General features: G+C 71.9%; 1 protein-coding gene across 1 annotated transcript; it reads left to right on the forward strand.

Annotated features, from left to right (window-relative positions):
* Positions 1–50: 50 nt before the first annotated feature.
* Positions 51–19,918, forward strand: OPLAH (5-oxoprolinase, ATP-hydrolysing; the record flags this gene model as incomplete). Its single annotated transcript, XM_054187771.1, is given in 20 exon segments — positions 51–434; positions 2,378–2,569; positions 3,813–3,927; positions 5,208–5,331; positions 5,457–5,652; positions 6,684–6,849; positions 9,090–9,228; positions 9,367–9,434; positions 10,743–10,861; positions 10,863–11,021; positions 11,130–11,242; positions 12,204–12,374; positions 12,488–12,625; positions 13,884–14,022; positions 14,109–14,221; positions 15,905–16,056; positions 16,186–16,379; positions 16,445–16,546; positions 16,692–16,866; positions 19,782–19,918. Coding segments are annotated over 20 exon segments (2,901 nt in total), but the record flags the coding sequence as incomplete, so codon positions are not given.
* Positions 19,919–19,921: the final 3 nt, after the last annotated feature.

Below are 19,921 nucleotides of genomic sequence, written 5' to 3' on the forward strand. Positions count from 1 at the left end.
GCAGGTCACGCCTCCCACCGAGACCACGCCCCCGGCCACGCCCCCAGCGGAGCCACCCCCCTCCCAGGCCACGCCCCCTCGGGCCGGTGCTCGCCGCTGCCCGGGCGGGAGGGTCGTTCCGATCCCTGTCGATCGCTGTCGATCCCTGTCGATCGCTGTCGATCCCTATCGATCCCTATCGATCGGTGCCGCCCCCGAGCCTTCCGGTAACGTCCCGGAGCCGCCCGGTCCCCTCCGGTCCCGCCATGGCGGCGGCGGCGGCGGCGTCGTCGGACCCCCCCCGCGGGTTCCAGTTCGCCATCGATCGCGGCGGCACCTTCACCGACGTCTTCGCCCGCTGCCCCGGCGGCCGCGTCCGCGTCCTCAAGCTGCTCTCCGAGGACCCGGGGTACCGAGACGCCCCCACCGAGGGCATCCGCCGTGTCCTGGAGGAGGTGCGGCCGGAGGGACCCCCGGGACGCCCCCGGGACAGCACTGGGACCCCACCGGGACACCCCCGGGACCCCCAGGACCCTCGGGACACCCTCGGGACACCCTCCGGGGACACCGGGACCCCGAGGACACTATCAGGACCCCCCCCCGGGACCCCCCCAGGACAGCACCTGGACCCCTCCGGGATAGCACCGGGACCCCCAGGACCCTCGGGACACCCCCCAGTACACCCCCAGGACCACCCCCCCCCCCCCGGGACCTGGAACCCCCGGGACCCCCCTGGAACACCTCCAGGAGCTCCTCTGGGACCCCCCCAGGACACCCCCGGGTCATCCCCAGGACCCCCCTGGGACATCCCCAGGACCCCCCTGGGACCCCCCTCGGGACACCCCCGGGACCCCCGGAACCCCCCCCGGGACAGCACCGGGACACCTCCAGGAACCCCCGGGACCCCCAGGACCCCCAAGAACCCCCCGGAACCCCCCCCCGGGACCCCCCGAGACCCCCGGGACCCCCCCCGGGACAGCACTGGAACACCTCCAGGAACCCCCGGGACCCCCAGGACCACCCCCGGGACTCCCTCGGGATCCCCCTGGGACCCCTGGAACGCCCGGGACGTTCCCGGGACACCCCTGGGACACCCTCAGGAACCCCTCTGGGACCCCCAGGCCCCCCGGGACACCCCCGGGACCGCCGGGACCCCCAGGACCCTCAGGACACCCCCCGGAACCCCTGGGACACCCCCGGGACACCCCCCAGGACCCTCCCACAGGACCCACCCCCCGGGACAGCCGAGACCCCCTGGGGCACCCCCGAGATACCACCGGGACCCCCGTGACACCCCTGGAACCCCCCAGGACCCTGGGACGCCTCCCGGACCCCCCCCCAACCCCAGGACTCCCCCCGTGAGACACGCCAGGGACACCCCCAACACCCCCCGGGACCTTCCCCTGGGACCCCCGGGCTCCCCTGGGCTCCTTCCCTCAGGGGCTCCCCCCCCAGGACCCTCCTGAGCCCCGCCCGAGACCCCCCTGGCCCCTCTGGGGCTCCCTCAGGGCCACCCCCCCAGGCCCCCCCCCGAGACCCTCCATCCCCCTTGGATCTCCTCCTGCGGCGCCCGTGGGACCCTCCCCGCTGGTGCCCCACAGGACCCTGTCTGAGACCCCCCCCCCAGGACCCCCGTGCCCCAGCCCCCCCGGCCAGCCCCCCCCCCCGTGTGCCCCCTCCCAGGGCTGGGGCAGCCCCCTCCGTCCCGGACCCCCCCCCCCCCCCGACCACTGGTGGGGTGGTGGGCTGGGGGTTCGCAGTGGGGCTGGGGGTCTGCGGTGGAGGTGTGGGGCTGGGGGGGGGGGTCCATGCTGGGGCTGGGGGTCCGTGGTGGGACCATGGGGCTGGGGGTCCATGGTGGGGCTGGGGGTTCGCAGTGGGCTGAGGGTCCGTGGTGGGACCGTGGGGGTCCATGGTGGGGCTGGGGAGGGGGGGGGTCTGTGACGGGGCTGGGGGCGGGGGGGTGTCTGTGGTGGAGCTGTGGGGCTGAGGATCTGTGGTGGGGCTGGCGGTCCATGGGCTGGGGATCTGTGGGGGGACCATGGGGGTCTGTGGTGGGGCTGAGGTCTGTGGTGGGACCATGGGGCTGGGCGTCTGTGGGGGGACCATGGGGTGTCCCCTGTGGGGCTGAGGTCCATGGTGGGACCATGGGGCTGGGGTCTGTGGTGGGACTGTGGGGCTGGGCATCCGTGGGGGGACCATGGGGGTCTGTGGTGGGGCTGAGGTCTGTGGTGGGACCATGGGGCTGGGTGTCCGTGGGGGGACCGTGTGGTGTCCCCTGTGGGGCTCGGGTCTGTGGTGGGACCGTGGGGCTGGGGTCCATGGTGGGACCATGGGGCGTCCCCCGTGGGGCCGGGGGCCGCCGTGGGGCCGCGGGCTGAGGCGGGCGGTGCCGCAGGAGCTGGGGGTGCCGGTGCCGCGGGACGAGCCCCTGGACACCTCCGGCATCGAGTGGATCCGCATGGGCACCACGGTGGCCACCAACGCGCTGCTGGAGCGCCGGGGCGAGCGCCTGGCCCTGCTGGTCACCCGCGGCTTCCGCGACCTGCTCCACATCGGCAACCAGGCCCGGCCCCACATCTTCGACCTGGTGAGGCCCCGCGCGGTGGCAACCCCACGGCACCCGCACCGGCGCGCGGCCCCGGGGCCCACAACACCCAGGGCCGGGGTGGCACGTCCCCGTGACCCACACCTTCTAGGGTGGAGGTGGCACGTCCCCCTGACCCACACTCTCCAGGATTGGGGTGGCACGTCCCCGTGACCCACACCATCCACAGTTATGGTGGCACGTCCCTGTGACCCACACCTTCTAGGGTGGAGGTGGCACGTCCCCATGACCCACACCATCCAGGGTCTTGCTGGCACATCCCCCTGACCCACACATTCTAGGGTGGAGGTGGCACGTCCCCCTGACCCACACTCTCCAGGATTGGGGTGGCACGTCCCTGTGACCCACACATTCTAGGGCGGAGGTGGCATGTCTCTGTGACCCACACCATCCACAGTTATGGTGGCATGTCCCCGTGACCCACACATTCTAGGGTGGAGGTGGCACATCCCCATGACCCACAGTGCCTAGGGTGGAGGTGGCACGTCCCTGTGACCCACACTCTCCAGGATTGGGGTGGCACGTCCCCGTGACCCACACCGTCCAGGCTCAGGGTGCTCTGTCCCTGTGACCCACACCATCCAGGGCTGTGGTGGCACGTGCCTGTGACCCACACCATCCACCGTTATGGTGGCACATCCCCCTGACCCACACATTCTAGGGTGGAGGTGGCACGTCCCCGTGACCCACAGTGTCTAGGATGGAGGTGGCACGTCCTCGTGACCCACACTGTCCCGGGTGCCACGTCCTTTGTCCTGCACGCTCCGTCTCGGGCCACCCCCCGTGACCCACAACCGCTGGGACCCGGGCTGTCCCGTCCCCGTGACCGTCCCCCTCCAGCCTCGGCGTCCCCCCCGTGACCCACGCCGCGTGTGCCGGGCCTGGCGCGTCCCCGTGACCGCCGTCCCCCTCGGGGCTGTCCGGGCGTCCCCGGGCCACGCCGGCACGTTGGGCCGCGCCGTGTCCTCTGCCCGCCGCGGACGTCCTTGGCGGGTGGCGGGACGTCCCCGGATCCCGTTGCCGCGTCCCGTGGGCGGCCGCTGGGCTCCGGCCACGGCCACGTGCCACCCCCTCGGGCCACGTGTCACCCCCCCCCCGGCCATGTGCCACCCCCGGCCGGACGGCTGCCAGCGGCCGCGGCGGCGGTGGCCGGGGCTGTGGGGGGGGGGGGTTGGGGGGCGCGGCGGTGGCCCCCCGGTGAGGTGCCCGTCCCCGTCCCCCGCAGGAGGTGGCGGTGCCCGAGGTGCTGTACGAGGAGGTGATCGAGGTGGACGAGCGGCTCATCCCCCACCAGCCCGGCTGCCGCCTGCCGGGGAGCGACACCCTCCCGCTGCTGGAAGGTGGGGACCCCCCCCCACGCCAACCCCGCCATGGGGCGGGGGGCGGCGGCCGCCGGGGACAGCCCGTCCCATCGGCACCTCTCGGGGGGCACCCGTCCCACCGGGACCCCCCTCGTGGGCACCCATCCCACCGGGACTCCCCCCCCATGGACACCCATCCCACCCAGGACCCCAGCAGTGGCCGTCCCACTGAGACCCCCCCAGTGGGTGCCCATCCCACCGGGACCCCCCCCATGGACACCCATCCCACCGTGCCCCCCAGCAGCCCCCACCCCACCAGACCCCCTCCATGGGCACCCATCCCACCGGGACACCCCCCCCCCGCCATGGGCACCCATTCTGCCCAGAACCCCTGGAAGCCCCCACCCCACCGGGACCCCCCATGGGCACCCATCCCACTGGGACCCCCCCATGGGCACCCATCCCACGGGGACCCCCCCCCATGGGTGCCCATCCTGCCCGGAACCCCCCAGCAGCCCCCATCCCACGGGGACCCCCCCCATGGGCACCCATCCCACGGGGACCCCCAGTAGCCCCCACCCCACCGGGACCCCTATGGGCACCCATCCCACTGGGACCCCCCCATGGGCACCCATCCCACGGGGACCCCCCCCCCATGGGTGCCCATCCTGCCCGGACCCCCCCAGCAGCCCCCATCCCACCGGGACCCCCCCCATGGGCACCCATCCCACCGTGCCCCCCAGCAGCCCCCACCCCACCGGGACCCCCCATGGGCACCCATCCCACTGGGACCCCCAGCAGCCCCCACCCCACCGGGACCCCCATGGGCACCCATCCCACGGGGACCCCCCCCCATGGGCACCCATCCCACGGGGACCCCCAGTAGCCCCCACCCCACCGGGACCCCTATGGGCACCCATCCCACTGGGACCCCCCCATGGGCACCCATCCCACGGGGACCCCCCCCCATGGGTGCCCATCCTGCCCGGACCCCCCCAGCAGCCCCCATCCCACCGGGACCCCCCCCCATGGGCACCCATCCCACCGTGCCCCCCAGCAGCCCCCACCCCACCGGGACCCCCATGGGCACCCATCCCACTGGGACCCCCAGCAGCCCCCACCCCACCGGGACCCCCATGGGCACCCATCCCACGGGGACCCCCAGTAGCCCCCATCTCACCGGGACCCCCCATGGGCACCCATCCCACTGGGACCCCGCCATGGGCACCCATCCCATGGGGACCCCCAGCAGCCCCCACCCCACCAGACCCGCCCCCCTCCCCCATCAATGGGTGCCCCCCCCCCCGCTGTGTCCCCAGGCTCCACGGGGACGTCTCTGCTGCTGCAGCGGCCGCTGGACCTGGGGGGGCTGCGGCAGGCGCTGGAGGGGGTCCTGGCCCGCGGCATCCGCAGCCTGGCCGTGCTGCTGCTCCACTCCTACGCGTGAGTCCGGGGCCGGGGGGGGACACACATGGCGGGGGGGAGGGACACACACATGGAGGGGACACCCAGGCTGGGGGGCCGCGGCCGTGCCCCCGCGCCCGACGCCGTCCCCGCTGTGCCGGCAGGTGGCCGGGCCACGAGGAGCAGGTCGGGGCGCTGGCGCGGGAGCTGGGGTTCCGGCACGTCTCCCTCTCCTCGGCGGTGGCCGGCATGGTGCGAGCGGTGCCGCGCGGTTACACGGCCTGCGCCGACGCCTACCTCACCCCCTGCATCCACCGCTACCTCCAGAGCTTCCGCCGCGGCTTCCGCAACCAGCTGGAGGTGAGACGGACACCCCCGCGCAACCCCCGCACCCCGCCGGGACCCCCGCGCTGGCACCCATCCCGCCGGGAACCCCCCCCGTGGGTGCCCATCCCACCAGGAGACCCCCCCATGGGCACCCATCCCACCAGGACCCCATCCCATGGGCACCTATCCCACCAGGAGACCCCCCCATGGGCAGCCATCCCACTGGGACCCCCAATAGCACCCATCCCACCAAGACCCGGCCCCCCTCCATGGACACCCATCCCACCAGGACCCCCCCATGGGCACCCATCCCACCGGGAACCCCCCCCATGGGCACCCATCCCACCAGGACCCCATCCCATGGGCACCTATCCCACCAGGAGACCCCCCCATGGGCAGCCATCCCACTGGGACCCCCAATAGCACCCATCCCACCAAGACCTGCCCCCCCTCCATGGACACCCATCCCACCAGGACCCCCCCATGGGTGCCCATCCCACCAGGAGACTCCCCCATGGGCACCCATCCCACCGGGAACCCCCCCCATGGGCACCCATCCCACTGGGACCCCCAATAGCACCCATCCCACCAAGACCCCCCCCCCCCCTCCATGGGCGCCCATCCCACCAGGACCCCATCCCATGGGCGCCCATCCCACCAGGAGACCCCCCCATGGGCACCCATCCCACCGGGAACCCCCCCCATGGGTGCCCATCCCACCAGGAGACTCCCCCATGGGCACCCATCCCACCGGGAACCCCCCCCATGGGTGCCCATCCCACCAGGAGACTCCCCCATGGGCACCCATCCCACCGGCAACCCCCCCCATGGGCGCCCATCCCACCAGGAGACCCCCCCATGGGCACCCATCCCACTGGGACCCCCAATAGCACCCGTCCCACCAAGACACCCCCCCCCTCCATGGACACCCATCCCACTGGGACCCCCCCGTGGGCACCCATCCCCCTGGCCCCCCAGCAGCCCCCACCCCCCCCTGCTCCGTGCCCCCCCGTGGGTGCCGGTCCCACCGTGGCCCCCTCCCCGACGCGTGCCCCCTCCCGCAGGGGGTGCCGGTGCTGTTCATGCGCTCGGACGGGGGGCTGACCCCCATGGAGCAGTTCGGGGGGGCCCGCGCCATCCTCTCGGGGCCGGCCGGGGGGGTGGTGGGCTACGCCGTCACCACCTACGGGTGCCAGGGCGGCCAGCCCGTCATCGGCTTCGACATGGGAGGTCAGCGGGGCACCCGCGGGGGGGGCGACGCGGGGACGGGGGTCCCAGCGGGGTGGGGGTCCCGGCAGGGTGGGGGGGAATGTGCTGGGTTTGGGGGTGCCACAGTCCCCGGGGGGATGTGATTTGGGTCTGGGGGTGCCCCCGGTGCTGGGTCTGGGGGTGCCTTGGTCCCAAGAGGGGTGTGATTTGGGTCTAGGGGTGCCCCAGTGCCCGGGGGGACGTGATTTGGGTCTGGGGGTGCCCCCAATGCTGTGTCTGGGGGTGCCCGGGTCCCTGGGGGGACGTGATTTGGGTCTGGGGGTGCTCTGGGTGCTGGGTGTGGGGGTGCCTTGGTCCCAAGAGGGGTGTGATTTGGGTCTGGGGGTGCCCCCAATGCTGGGTCTGGGGGTGCCCCAGTCCCCGGGGGGACGTGATTTGGGTCTGGGGGTGCCCCCGATGCTGGGTCTGGGGGTGCCCCGGTCCCCGGGGGGGCGTGATTTGGGTCTGCGGGTGCCCCCGGTGCTGGCTTTGGGGGTGCTCCAGTCCCCAGGGGGACGTGATTTGGGTCTGGGGGTGCCCCCGGTGGAGGGTGTAGGGTGCCCCAGTCCCCGGGGGGACGTGATTTGGGTCTGGGGGTGCCCCCGATGCTGTGTCTGGTGGTGCCCGGGTCCCCAGGGGGATGTGATTTGGGTCTGGGGGTGCCCCCGATGCTGGGTCTGGGGGTGCCCCGGTCCCCAGAGGGACATGATTTGGGTCTGGGGGTGCCCCCGATGCTGGGTCTGGGGGTGCGCCGGTCCCCAGGGGGACGTGATTTGGGTCTGGGGGTGCCCCCGGTGCTGGGTCTGGGGGTGCCCAGTCCCCAGGGGGACGTGATTTGGGTCTGGGGGTGCCCCCAGTGCTGGGTCTGGGGGTGCCCCGGTCCCCAGGGGGACGTGATTTGGGTCTGGGGGTGCCCCCAATGCTGTGTCTGGGGGTGCCCGGGTCCCTGGGGTTGTGATTTGGGTCTGGGGGTGCTCTGGGTGCTGGGTGTGGGGGTGCCTTGGTCCCAAGAGGGGTGTGATTTGGGTCTGGGGGTGCCCCCAATGCTGGGTCTGGGGGTGCCCCAGTCCCCGGGGGGACGTGATTTGGGTCTGGGGGTGCCCCCGATGCTGGGTCTGGGGGTGCCCCGGTCCCCGGGGGGGCGTGATTTGGGTCTGCGGGTGCCCCCGGTGCTGGCTTTGGGGGTGCTCCAGTCCCCAGGGGGACGTGATTTGGGTCTGGGGGTGCCCCCGGTGGAGGGTGTAGGGTGCCCCAGTCCCCGGGGGGACGTGATTTGGGTCTGGGGGTGCCCCCAATGCTGTGTCTGGTGGTGCCCGGGTCCCCAGGGGGATGTGATTTGGGTCTGGGGGTGCCCCCGATGCTGGGTCTGGGGGTGCGCCGGTCCCCAGGGGGACGTGATTTGGGTCTGGGGGTGCCCCCGGTGCTGTGTCTGGGGGTGCCCAGTCCCCAGGGGGACGTGATTTGGGTCTGGGGGTGCCCCCAGTGCTGGGTCTGGGGGTGCCCCGGTCCCCAGGGGGACGTGATTTGGGTCTGGGGGTGCCCCCAATGCTGTGTCTGGGGGTGCCCGGGTCCCTGGGGTTGTGATTTGGGTCTGGGGGTGCTCTGGGTGCTGGGTGTGGGGGTGCCCTGGTCCCAAGAGGGGTGTGATTTGGGTCTGGGGGTGCCCCCGGTGCTGGGTTTGGGGGTGCTCCAGTCCCCAGGGGGACGTGATTTGGGTCTGGGGGTGCCCCCAGTGGTGGGTCTGGGGTGCCCAGTCCCAAGAGGGGAGTGATTTGGGTCTGGGGGTGCTCTGGGTGCTGTGTCTGGGGGTGCCCGGGTCCCTGGGGGAACGTGATTTGGGTCTGGGGGTGCCCCCGGTGGTGGGTGTGGGGGTGCCCCGGTCCCCAGAGGGACATGATTTGGGTCTGGGGGTGCCCCCGATGCTGGGTGTGGGGGTGCCCCAGTCCCCAGGGGGACGTCATTTGGGTCTGGGGGTGCCCCCAGTGCTGGGTCTGGGGTGCCCAGTCCCAAGAGGGGTGTGATTTGGGTCTGGGGGTGCCCCCGATGCTGGGTCTGGTGGTGCCCGGGTCCCCGGGGGGACGTGATTTGGGTCTGGGGGTGCCCCCGGTGCTGTGTCTGGGGGCGCCCGTGTCCCCGGGGTTGTCCCGGCAGGGTGTGGGGGGTCCCGCAGCGGGCGGCGGGTGCCGATCCACCCCCCCCTCCCACCCCCCCCCCAAAAAAAGGCACCTCGACGGACGTGAGCCGCTACGCGGGCGAGTTCGAGCACGTCTTCGAGGCCAGCACGGCCGGCGTGGCCATCCAGGCGCCCCAGCTCGACATCAACACCGTGGCGGCCGGCGGCGGCTCCCGCCTCTTCTTCAGGTGGGCTCGGACACGGGGGGGGGGGGTCCCGGTCCCCGGTAACGGCGCGGGGGGTGTGTGTGGGGGGGGGGTGGTGGTGGGGGGCTCGGCGACGGCGCGGCCACCGGCCTCCCGCTCCCACCGGCCTCTCGCCACCAGGTCCGGGCTCTACGTGGTTGGCCCCGAGTCGGCGGGTGCCCACCCGGGTCCTGCCTGTTACCGAAAGGGTGAGTCGGGGGGGGGGGGGAACCCCCCAAAATTCACCTGCGTGAGTGCCGGGGGGGGGGCCCGGACCCCCTCGCCCCCCCTTCCCTGGCGGGGGGACGAGCCGTGGCCGGGGGGGCTGAGGCTGCGGGCGTGGGGACGGTGGGGTGAGGAACCTGCCGGTGGGGCGGCTTCTGGGCGGACCCCCCCCCCCGGCGTCCCCCCCCCACAACGTCCCCTCTCCCGGAGCTCACCGTCCCCCCCAGCACCCTGAGGGGACGCTGGGGACGCGGGGGTGGGTGAGGGGCAGGGAGGGGGCTGGGGAAGGGCTGGGGGCTGGAGCTGGGGGGCTGGGGACCAGCTCAGCCGGTGGCGGCCGGCGACGGCTGGAGGCCCGTGGCCAGCGCTGGTGGCCGGGGGTCGGCGCCGGGGACCCCCCCAGGAGGTCGTGCCACCCGCCAGCGGGACGGGGCCGGGCCGGAGGGACCTCGGGAGGGTCCCCGGGGGCCAGGGCAGGGTCCTGCCCGGGGGGGGAACAGCCCCAGGGACCGGGACGGGCCGGGGGGACCCGCTGGGAACCAGCTCTGCGGGGAGACCTGGGAGTCCTGGGGGACACCAAGTTGCCCGGGGGGCCGGCGACGTGCCCTCGTGGCCGACGCGGCCAACGGTCTCCTGGGGGGCACGGAGCAGAGCGTGGCCGGCAGGCGGGGGGAGGTTCATCCTCCCGCTCTGCTCTGCTCTGCCCTGGGGGGGCCACAGCTGGAGCACTGGGGCCGGTGCCGGGCCCCCCAGTTCCGGCGGGACGGGGAACTGCTGGGGAGAGTCCGGCGGGGGCCGCGAGGATGACGAGGGCCGGGAGCGTCTCTGTGCTGAGGAAGGGCCGAGGGATTTGGGTCTCTTCAGCCTGGAAAAAAGACGAGCGAGGGGGGGGTCTCGTCAGCGCCGATAAACACTGCAAGGGGGGGTGGCAGCGGGACGGGGCCGGGCTCTTCCCGGTGGTGCCCGGGGACGGGACGAGGGGCAACGGGCCCAAACTGGGACACGGGAAACGCCAAAAAAAGGAGGAAAAAGGTCTTTGGGGCGAGGGCAGCAGAGAGGTGTGGGGTCTCCGTCTCTGGAGATCTTCCAAACCCGCCTGGACGCACCCAACCTGCTCCGGGTGACCCCGCTGCTGCCGGGGCTGGGACGGGGGGGTCTCTGAAGGTCCCTCCGACCCCCAAAATCCCGGGGTTCTGTGATTCCGTGAGTTCCGACGATGGCGGCGGGCCGTCCCGCGGTGCCGCCGTCGCCGCCGCGCTCACCGTGGTGTCCCCGTCCCCGTCCCGGCGCAGGGGGGCCGCTGACCGTCACCGACGCCAACCTCTGCCTGGGCCGGCTGCTCCCCGAATATTTTCCCCGCATCTTCGGGCCGGGGGAGGACCAGCCGCTGTGCCGGGAGGCGGCCGAGCGGGGCGTTTGCCGACATGGCCGCCCGCATCCAGGCTTTCCAGGCCGCCACCGCCGCTGACGCCGCCGACCCCCCCGAGCCCCTCACGGTGGAAGAGGTGGCCATGGGCTTCCTGCGGGTGGCCAACGAGGCCATGTGCCGGCCCATCCGCGCCCTGACCCAGGTGGGGCGGCGGGGCCGGGGAGCAGGGGGGGGGTGATGGCGGTGGCGGCGGCGCCGCCGGCGTCACCGCGGTCCGTGTGTCCCGTCCCCCCCCACCCCTCCACGACAGGCGAGGGGCCACGACGCCGCCCGGCACGTGCTGGCGTGTTTTGGGGGCGCGGGGGGGCAGCACGCCTGCGCCATCGCCCGCGCCCTGGGCATGAGCAGGGTCTTCATCCACAAGTAGGTGCATGAAATTGGGGGGGGGGGGGCGATCCACGGGGACCCCCCCTCTGCTGGTGATGCCGGACGGGGCCGGAGGGGGGTGGGGGTGGGGGGTGCGGGCTGGTCACGCCGGGGGGGGGGGGGGGGGCACCCAAAGACCCCGCCCCCAGGCGGTGTCGGGGTGTTCCCGGACCCCGGGGTGGTGGGGTGGGGTTGGGGGGCTCTGGTGTCCCCCCCCGGGGAGGATGCGCTGGGTCTGGGGGTGCCCCCGGGTGCTGGGTCTGGGGGTGCCCCTGGTTTTCTGGGTCTGGGGGTGCCCCCGGGTGCTGGGTCTGGGGGTGCCCCTGGTTTTCTGGGTCTGGGGGTGCCCCCGGGTGCTGGGTTTTGGGGTGCCCCGGTCCCCAGGGGGGATGCGCTGGGTTTCGGGGTGCCCCCGGGTGCCAGGTCTGGGGGTGCCCTGGTCCCCAGGGGGGGTTTCCTGGATTTGGGGGTGCCCCCGGGTGCTGGGTTTCGGGGTGCCCTGGTCCCCAGGGGGGATGCGCTGGGTCTGGGGGTGTCCCCGGGTGCCAGGTCTGGGGGTTCCCTGGTCCCCAGGGGGCGTTCGTGGATTTGGGGGTGCCCCCGGGTGCTGGGTTTTGGGGTGCCCCTGTTCCAAGGGGGATGCACTGGGTTTCGGGGTGCCCCTGGGTGCCAGGTCTGGGGGTTCCCTGGTCCACAGGGGGGATGCGCTGGGTTTCGGGGTGCCCTGGTCCCCAGGGGGGATGCGCTGGGTCTGGGGGTGCCCCCGGGTGCTGGGTCTGGGGGTGCCCTGGTCCCCAGGGGGGGTTCGTGGATTTGGGGGTGCCCCCGGGTGCTGGGTTTTGGGGTGCCCCGGTCCCCAGGGGGGATGCGCTGGGTTTTGGGGTGCCCCCGGGTGCCGGGCGTGGTGTCGCCCCGCGGGGGGTCCCGGCGGGGTGCCGCAGGGGCGCGTGTCCCCCAGGCACAGCGGGGTGCTCTCCGCCTACGGGCTGGCGCTGGCGGACGTGGTGCACGAGGCGCAGACGCCCTGCGCCCTGCGCTACGAGGCGGCCGCCTTCGCCCGGCTGGACGCGCGCCTGGCCGCGCTGGAGCAGCAGTGCCGCCACGCGCTGCGGGCCCAGGGCTTCGCCGGGTGAGTGCCGGGGAACGGCGGGGGAAACGCCGGGGGTTGAGGGTTTTTGGGGGGACCCGTCCCGTCCCCGTCCCCCCGTCGTCCCCGCTCCGCCGCTGAGGGCCGGCCCGCAGGGAGCGGATCCGCACGGAAGCGTTCCTGCACCTGCGCTACGAGGGCACCGACTGCGCCCTGATGTGCTCGGCCAAGGGCCACCCGCCCACGCCGGCCTCCTGCCGCGCCGGGGACTTCCTCGCCGCCTTCACCAGCCGGTACGGACCCCCCCCCCCCCCCGGCCCCGCTCCCCGGCACCGCACCGCCATCCCCACCGCCATCCCTGTCCCGGCACCGCGATCCCCATCCTGCCGCCGCGATCCCCGTCCCAGTGCCATGATCCCCAGCCCGGCACCAGGACCCCCGTCCCAGTGCCACGATCGCCAACCCAGTGCCACAATCCCCATCCCGGCACCGTGATCCCTGACCCAGCACCACGATCCCAGTCCCAGTGCCACGATCCCCATCCCAGTGCCACGGTCCCCATCCCAGCACCAGGACCCCCGTCCCAGTGCCGTGGTCCCCATCCCAGTGCCATGATCCCCATCCCAGTGCCACAATCCCCATCCCGGCACTGTGATCCCCATCCCAGCACCAGGATCCCTGTCCCAGTGCCATGTTCCCCATCCCGGCACCGTGATCCCCGTCCCAGCACCACGATCACCATCCCAGTGTCATGATCCCTGTCCCGGTGCCATGATCCCTGTCCCAGCACCACGATCCCCATCCCAGTGCCACAGTCCTTATCCTGGCGCCGCAGTCCCCATCCCGGCACCGTGATCCCCGTCCTGGCACTGTCATCCCTGTCCCGGCACCGTGATCCCCGTGCCGGCACCACGACCCCGTTCCCAGTGCCATCATCCCCAATCCTGGCACTGTTTTGCCCCATCCCAGTGCCATGATCCCCATCCCGGCACTGCCATCCCTACCCCAGCACCGGGATCCCCATCCTGGCACTGGGATTCCCGATCCTGGCACCACCATCCCAATCCTGGCACTGCGATCCCCATCCCAGTGCCATGATCCCCCATCCCGGCACCGTGACCCCCATCCCGTCACCATGACCCCATTCCGTCACCATGATCCCCATCCCAGTGCCACAATCCCCCATCCTGGCACCATGACCCCCATCCCGTCACCGTGATCCCCATCCCAGTGCCACGATCCCCCACCGCGGCACCGTGACCCCCATCCCATCACCGTGATCCCCACCCCGGCACCGTGACCCCCAACCCGGCACCGTGATCCCCATCCCATCACCGTGACCCCCATCCCAGCACCGTGACCCCCATCCCGGCACCGTGATCCCCATCCCAGTGCCACGATCCCCCACCCCGGCACCGCGCTCCCTGTCCCTGCACCCTGATCCCCGATGCCGTCACCGCGATCCCCGTCCCACGGCCGCCGCGGGGTGCCGTGGGGGGGTGGGGGGGGGGTCTCCCGGTGCCCCCCGGCCGCAGCCGGCGCCCGCTGCAGGTACCTGCAGGAGTTCGGCTTCACCATCCCCGACCGCCCCGTGGTGGTGGACGACGTGCGGGTGCGCGGCACCGGCAGCAGCGGCATCAGCTGCGAGACCCCCCTGGCCCCCAGCGGGAAACCGCCCCGCGTGGAGACGGTGAGGACGGGGGGGTCCCGGGGGTTGTCCCCAGGGGGGTGTCCCGGCGGGGGGGGGGGTGACCCGCCTGGGGCTGGGTCCCGCAGGTGACGCGGTGCTACTTCGAGGAGGGGTACCTGGAGACGCCGGTGTTCCTGCTGGAGGAGCTGGCCTGCGACCACACCATCCCCGGCCCCGCCATCATCATCGACAAGAACAGGTTGGGACCCCCGGGGGGACGGGGGGGACCCCGGGGGGGCTGGGGGGGACCCTGGGGAGATGGCGGGGACCCCATGGGGCTGGTGGGACCCCATGAAGCCATCAGGGACTCCAAGGAGCTGGTGGGACCCCAGGGGGCTGGTGGGGACCCTGGTGAGATGATGGGGACCCCAGAGAGTCAGAAGGACCCGAGGGAGCTGGTGGGGACCCTGGGGAGATGGCGGGGACCTCAAAGAGCTGGTGGGACCCCATGAAGCCATCAGGGACTCCCTGGAGCTGGTGGGACCCCATGGGGCTGGTGGGACCCCATGAAGCCATCAGGGACTCCCTGGAGCTGGTGGGACCTCATGGGGCTGGTGGGACCCCGGTGAGATGATGGGGACCCCAGAGAGTCAGAAGGACCCCAGGGAGCTGGGGGAGACCCTGGGGAGATGGCGGGGACCTCAAAGAGCTGGTGGGACCCCAGGGAGCTGGTGGGGACCCCATGAAGCCATCAGGGACTCCAAGGAGCTGGTGGGATCCCAGGAAGCTGGTGGGGACCCCAATGGGATGGCAAGGATCCCAGGGAGCTGGTGGGACCCCATGGGGCTGGTGGCACCCTGAGGAGTTGGTGGGGACCCCAGTGAGTCAGAAGGACCCCAAGAAGCTGGTAGAGACCCCGAGAAGATGGTGGGGACCTCAAAGAGCTGTTGGGTCCCTCAGGAGCTGGTGGGGACCCCAAGGAACTGGTGGGACCCCAGGGAGCTAGTGGGGACCCCAATGGGATGGCAAGGACCCTGGAGAGCTGGTGGGGACCCCATGAAGCCATCAGGGACTCCAAGGAGCTGGTGGGACCCCAGGGGGCTGGTGGGGACCCTGAGGAGTTGGTGGGGACCCCGGAGAGTCAGAAGGACCCCAGGGGGCTGGCGGGACCTTGGGGAGCCAGATGGACCCCAGGGATCTGGTGGGTACCCTGATGGGCTGGTGGGACCCTGAGGAGCTGGTGGGGACCCTGATGAGATGGTGGGACCCCAGGGGACCCTGGGGAGCTGGTGGGACCTCGGGGAGACAGTGGGATCCCAGGGAGCTGGTGGGTACCCCAGTGGGCTGGTGGGGACCCTGTGGAGATAGTGGGACCCCGGGGAGATGGTGGGGACCCCGGTGGGCTGGGGGACCCTGATGAGATGGTGGGACCCTGGGGAACTGGTGGAACCCCGGGGAGATGGTGGGGACCCTGGGGAGCTGGTGAGATCCTGGGGAGCTGGTGGGGACCCCAGTGGGCTGGTGGGGACCCTGTGGAGATAGTGGGACCCTGGGGAGATGGTGGGGACCCTGATGAGATGGTGGGGACCCTGAGGAGCTGGTGGGACCCTGGGGAGCTGGTGGGACCCTGGGGAGCCAGAAGGACCCCAGGGATCAGGTGGGACCCGGAAGAGCTGGTGGGGACCCCGTGGAGCTGGTGGGGACCCTGATGAGATGGTGGGACCCTGAGGAACTGGTGGAACCCCGGGGAGATGGTGGGGACCCTGGGGAGCCGGTGAGATCCTGGGGAGCTGGTGGGGACCCCAAGGAGCTGGTGGGACCCTGGGGAACTGGTGGGACCCCGGGGAGCCAGAAGGACCCCAGGGATCTGGTGGGACCCCGGGGAGCCGGTGGGGACCCCGGGGAGCCCCGCGCCCCTCCATCTGCCGGTGCCCTCCGGCAGCACCATCGTGGTGGAGCCGGGCTGCACCGCCAGCCTCACCCCCTTGGGCGACGTCTGCATCGCGGTGGGCTCGGGCGCCCCGCGCCCCGTCGGCCCCCAGCTCGACGCCGTCCAGCTCTCCATCTTCTCCCACCGCTTCATGAGCATCGCAGGTTGGGGGCGGGGAGGGGGGGGCTGTGTGGGGCTCTGTGGGGGGGGGTGGTGGGTTGGCGTTTGGGGGGGGTCCTGAGGGTCTCCCGTGCGTGCGTGTGTGCGCGTGTGTGTGTCCCCCGGCCCCGCAGAGCAGATGGGCCGGATCCTGCAGCGGACGGCCATCTCCACCAACATCAAGGAGCGGCTGGACTTCTCCTGCGCGCTCTTCGGGCCGGACGGGGGGCTGGTCTCCAACGCCCCCCACATCCCCGTCCACCTGGGCGCCATGCAGGAGACCCCGCTCCCCAGTTCCAGGTAGGGCTTGGGGCGGGTGGGTTTTGGGGTGGGTTTCGGGGACACCCTCCCCCCCGCGGGGGACCTGCTCATCCCTCCCCGGTGCCGCCTCAGATCCGCAACCTGGGTGAGGACCTGCGGGAGGGGGACGTCATCCTGAGCAACCACCCCTGCGCGGGGGGCAGCCACCTGCCCGACCTCACCGTCATCACCCCCGTGAGTGCGGGACGCCACCCCCTCCTCCCCCCCGCCCCGCCACCGCCGTGGGGTGCGGGACCCCCGTTACGGGGGGAAGAACCCACCCCAGGACACCATCTCAGCGCTGGTCGTCCCCGTGCCCGTTCCCCGGCCCCCCCTCCAGGTCTTCTGGCCGGGTGTCCCCAAGCCCGTCTTCTTCGTGGCCAGCCGCGGGCACCACGCCGACATCGGGGGCATCACCCCCGGCTCCATGCCCCCCCACTCCAAGACGCTGCAGGAGGAGGGGGCCGTCTTCGTCTCCTTCAAGCTGGTGAAGGACGGCGTCTTCCAGGAGGAGGGTGAGTCTGTGGGGGGACGGCGGGGGTCTTGGGGACACGGTGGGGACGGCGGGGACGGCGGGGATGTCTCGGGGATGGCAGGGATGGTGGGGACGTGGTGGGGATGGAGGGGACACAGTGGGGACATTGGGGACGTCAGGGACGTGTTGGGGATGGTGGGGACGTGGTGGATGGTGGGGACGTGGTGGATGGAGGGGACGTGGTGGGGATGGAGGGGACACAGTGGGGACATTGGGGACGTCAGGAACGTGTTGGGGATGGTGGGGACGTGGTGGATGGTGGGGACGTGGTGGATGGAGGGGACGTGGGGATGGAGGGGACACAGTGGGGACATTGGGGACGTCAGGGACGTGTTGGGGATGGTGGGGACGTGGTGGATGGTGGGGACATGGTGGGGATGGAGGAAACGTGGTGGGGATGGAGGGGACACAGTGGGGACATTGGGGACGTCAGGGACGTGTTGTGGATGGTGGGGACGTGGTGGATGGTGGGGACGTGGTGGGGATGGAGGGGACACAGTGGGGACATTGGGGACGTCAGGGACGTGTTGGGGATGGTGGGGACGTGGTGGATGGAGGGGACGTGGTGGGGATGGAGGGGACACAGTGGGGACATTGGGGACGTCAGGGACGTGTTGGGGATGGTGGGGACGTGGTGGATGGTGGGGACGTGGTGGATGGAGGGGACGTGGTGGGGATGGAGGGGACACAGTGGGGACATTGGGGACGTCAGGGACGTGTTGGGGATGGTGGGGACATGGTGGATGGTGGGGACGTGGTGGATGGAGGGGACGTGGTGGGGATGGAGGGGACACAGTGGGGACATTGGGGACGTCAGGGACGTGTTGTGGATGGTGGGGACGTGGTGGATGGTGGGGACGTGGTGGGGATGGAGGGGACACAGTGGGGACATTGGGGACGTCAGGGACGTGTTGGGGATGGTGGGGACGTGGTGGATGGTGGGGACGTGGTGGGGATGGAGGGGACACAGTGGGGACATTGGGGACGTCAGGGACGTGTTGGGGATGGTGGGGACGTGTGGATGGTGGGGACGTGGTGGATGGAGGGGACGTGGTGGGGATGGAGGGGACACAGTGGGGACATTGGGGACGTCAGGGACGTGTTGGGGATGGTGGGGACGTGGTGGATGGTGGGGACGTGGTGGGGATGGAGGAAACGTGGTGGGGATGGAGGGGACACAGTGGGGACATCGGGGATGTGTTGGGGATGGCAGAGACGGTGGGGACGTGGTGGGGATGGAGGGGACATTGGGGACGTCAGGGACGTGTTGGGGGTGGTGGGGATGTGGCGGATGGTGGGGACGTGGTGGGGACACAGTGGGGGCAGTGAGGACATCAAGGATGTGTTGGGGATGGCAGGGATGGTGGGGATGTGGTGGGGATGGAGGGGACACGGTGGGGATGGTGGGGACATGCTGGGGGTGGCAGGGACACTGGGGACGTGGTGGCGGTGGTGGTGACACGGTGGGGATGGTGGGACGTGGTGGGGATGGCAGGGACACAGTGGGGATGGAGGGAACCTGGTGGTGACATGGTGGGGATGGTGGGGACATGGTGAGGACTCGGTGGGGATGGCAGGGATGTGGTGGGGATGGCGGGGACATGGTGGGGACGTGGTGGGGACATGGTGGGGGACGCGGTGGTGATGGTGGGGACATGGTGGGGACATGGCGTTGATGCGGTAGGGACGCGGTGGGGATGGTGGGGATGGTGGGGATGTGGTGGGGATGGCAGGGACGTGGTGGGGACGTGGTGGTGATGGTGGGGACATGGTGTGGATGGTGGGGACGCGATGGGGACGCAATGGGGATGGCAGGGGCATGGTGGGGATGGCAGGAACATGGTGGTGACGGCGGGGATGTGGTGTTGATGTGGTGGGGACGGCAGGGACAGGGTGTTGGTGTGGTGGGGATGGTGGGGACATGGTGGTGATGGTGGAGACGTGGTGGTGATGGTGGGGACATGGTGGGGACGTGGTGGTGATGGTGGGGACGTGGCGTTGATGTGGTGGGGACGCGGTCGGGATGGTGGGGACATGGTGGGGATGGCGTTGATGTGGTGGGGATGGCAGGGATGTGGTGGGGACGTGGTGGGGATGGTGGGGACGTGGCGTTGATGTGGTGGGGATGTGGTGGTGATGGTGGGGACATGGTGTTGATGTGGTGGGACGCGGTCGGGATGGTGGGGACATGGTGGGGATGGCGTTGATGTGGTGGGGATGGCAGGGACGTGGTGGGGACGTGGTGGGGATGGTGGGGACATGGCGTTGACGTGGTGGGGACGTGGTGGGGATGGTGGGGACATGGTGGGGATGGCGTTGATGTGGTGGGGACGTGGTGGGGATGGTGGGGACATGGTGGGGATGGCGTTGATGTGGTGGGGATGGCAGGGACGTGGTGGGGACGTGGTGGTGATGGTGGGGACGTGGCGTTGGTGTGGTGGGGACGTGGTGGGGATGGTGGGGACATGGTGGGGATGGCGTTGATGTGGTGGGGATGGCAGGGACGTGGTGGGGACGTGGTGGTGATGGTGGGGACGTGGCGTTGGTGTGGTGGGGACGTGGTGGGGATGGTGGGGACATGATGGGGATGGCGTTGATGTGGTGGGGATGGCAGGGACATGGTGGGGACGTGGTGGGGATGGCGTTGATGTGGTGGGGATGGCAGGGACGTGGTGGGGACGTGGTGGTGACAGTGGGGACGTGGCGTTGGTGTGGTGGGGACGCGGTTGGGATGGTGGGGACATGGTGGGGATGGCGTTGATGTGGTGGGGATGGCAGGGACGTGGTGGGGACGTGGTGGTGACGGTGGGGACGTGGCGTTGGTGTGGTGGGGATGGCGGGGACACGGCGGGCCGGGCTCCTACGGCCCCCGCGCGTCTCACCCGTTGCCCGCAGCGGTGCGGGAGGCCCTGCTGGCGCCGGGCCGGGTGCCGGGGTGCAGCGGGAGCCGCAACCTGCCGGACAATCTCTCGGACCTGCGAGCCCAGGTGGCCGCCAACCAGAAGGGCATCCAGCTGGTCACCGAGCTCATCCGC

Source organism: Rissa tridactyla, unplaced genomic scaffold (assembly GCF_028500815.1).
Source record: "Rissa tridactyla isolate bRisTri1 unplaced genomic scaffold, bRisTri1.patW.cur.20221130 scaffold_716, whole genome shotgun sequence".
Classification (NCBI taxonomy): Eukaryota; Metazoa; Chordata; class Aves; order Charadriiformes; family Laridae; genus Rissa; species Rissa tridactyla.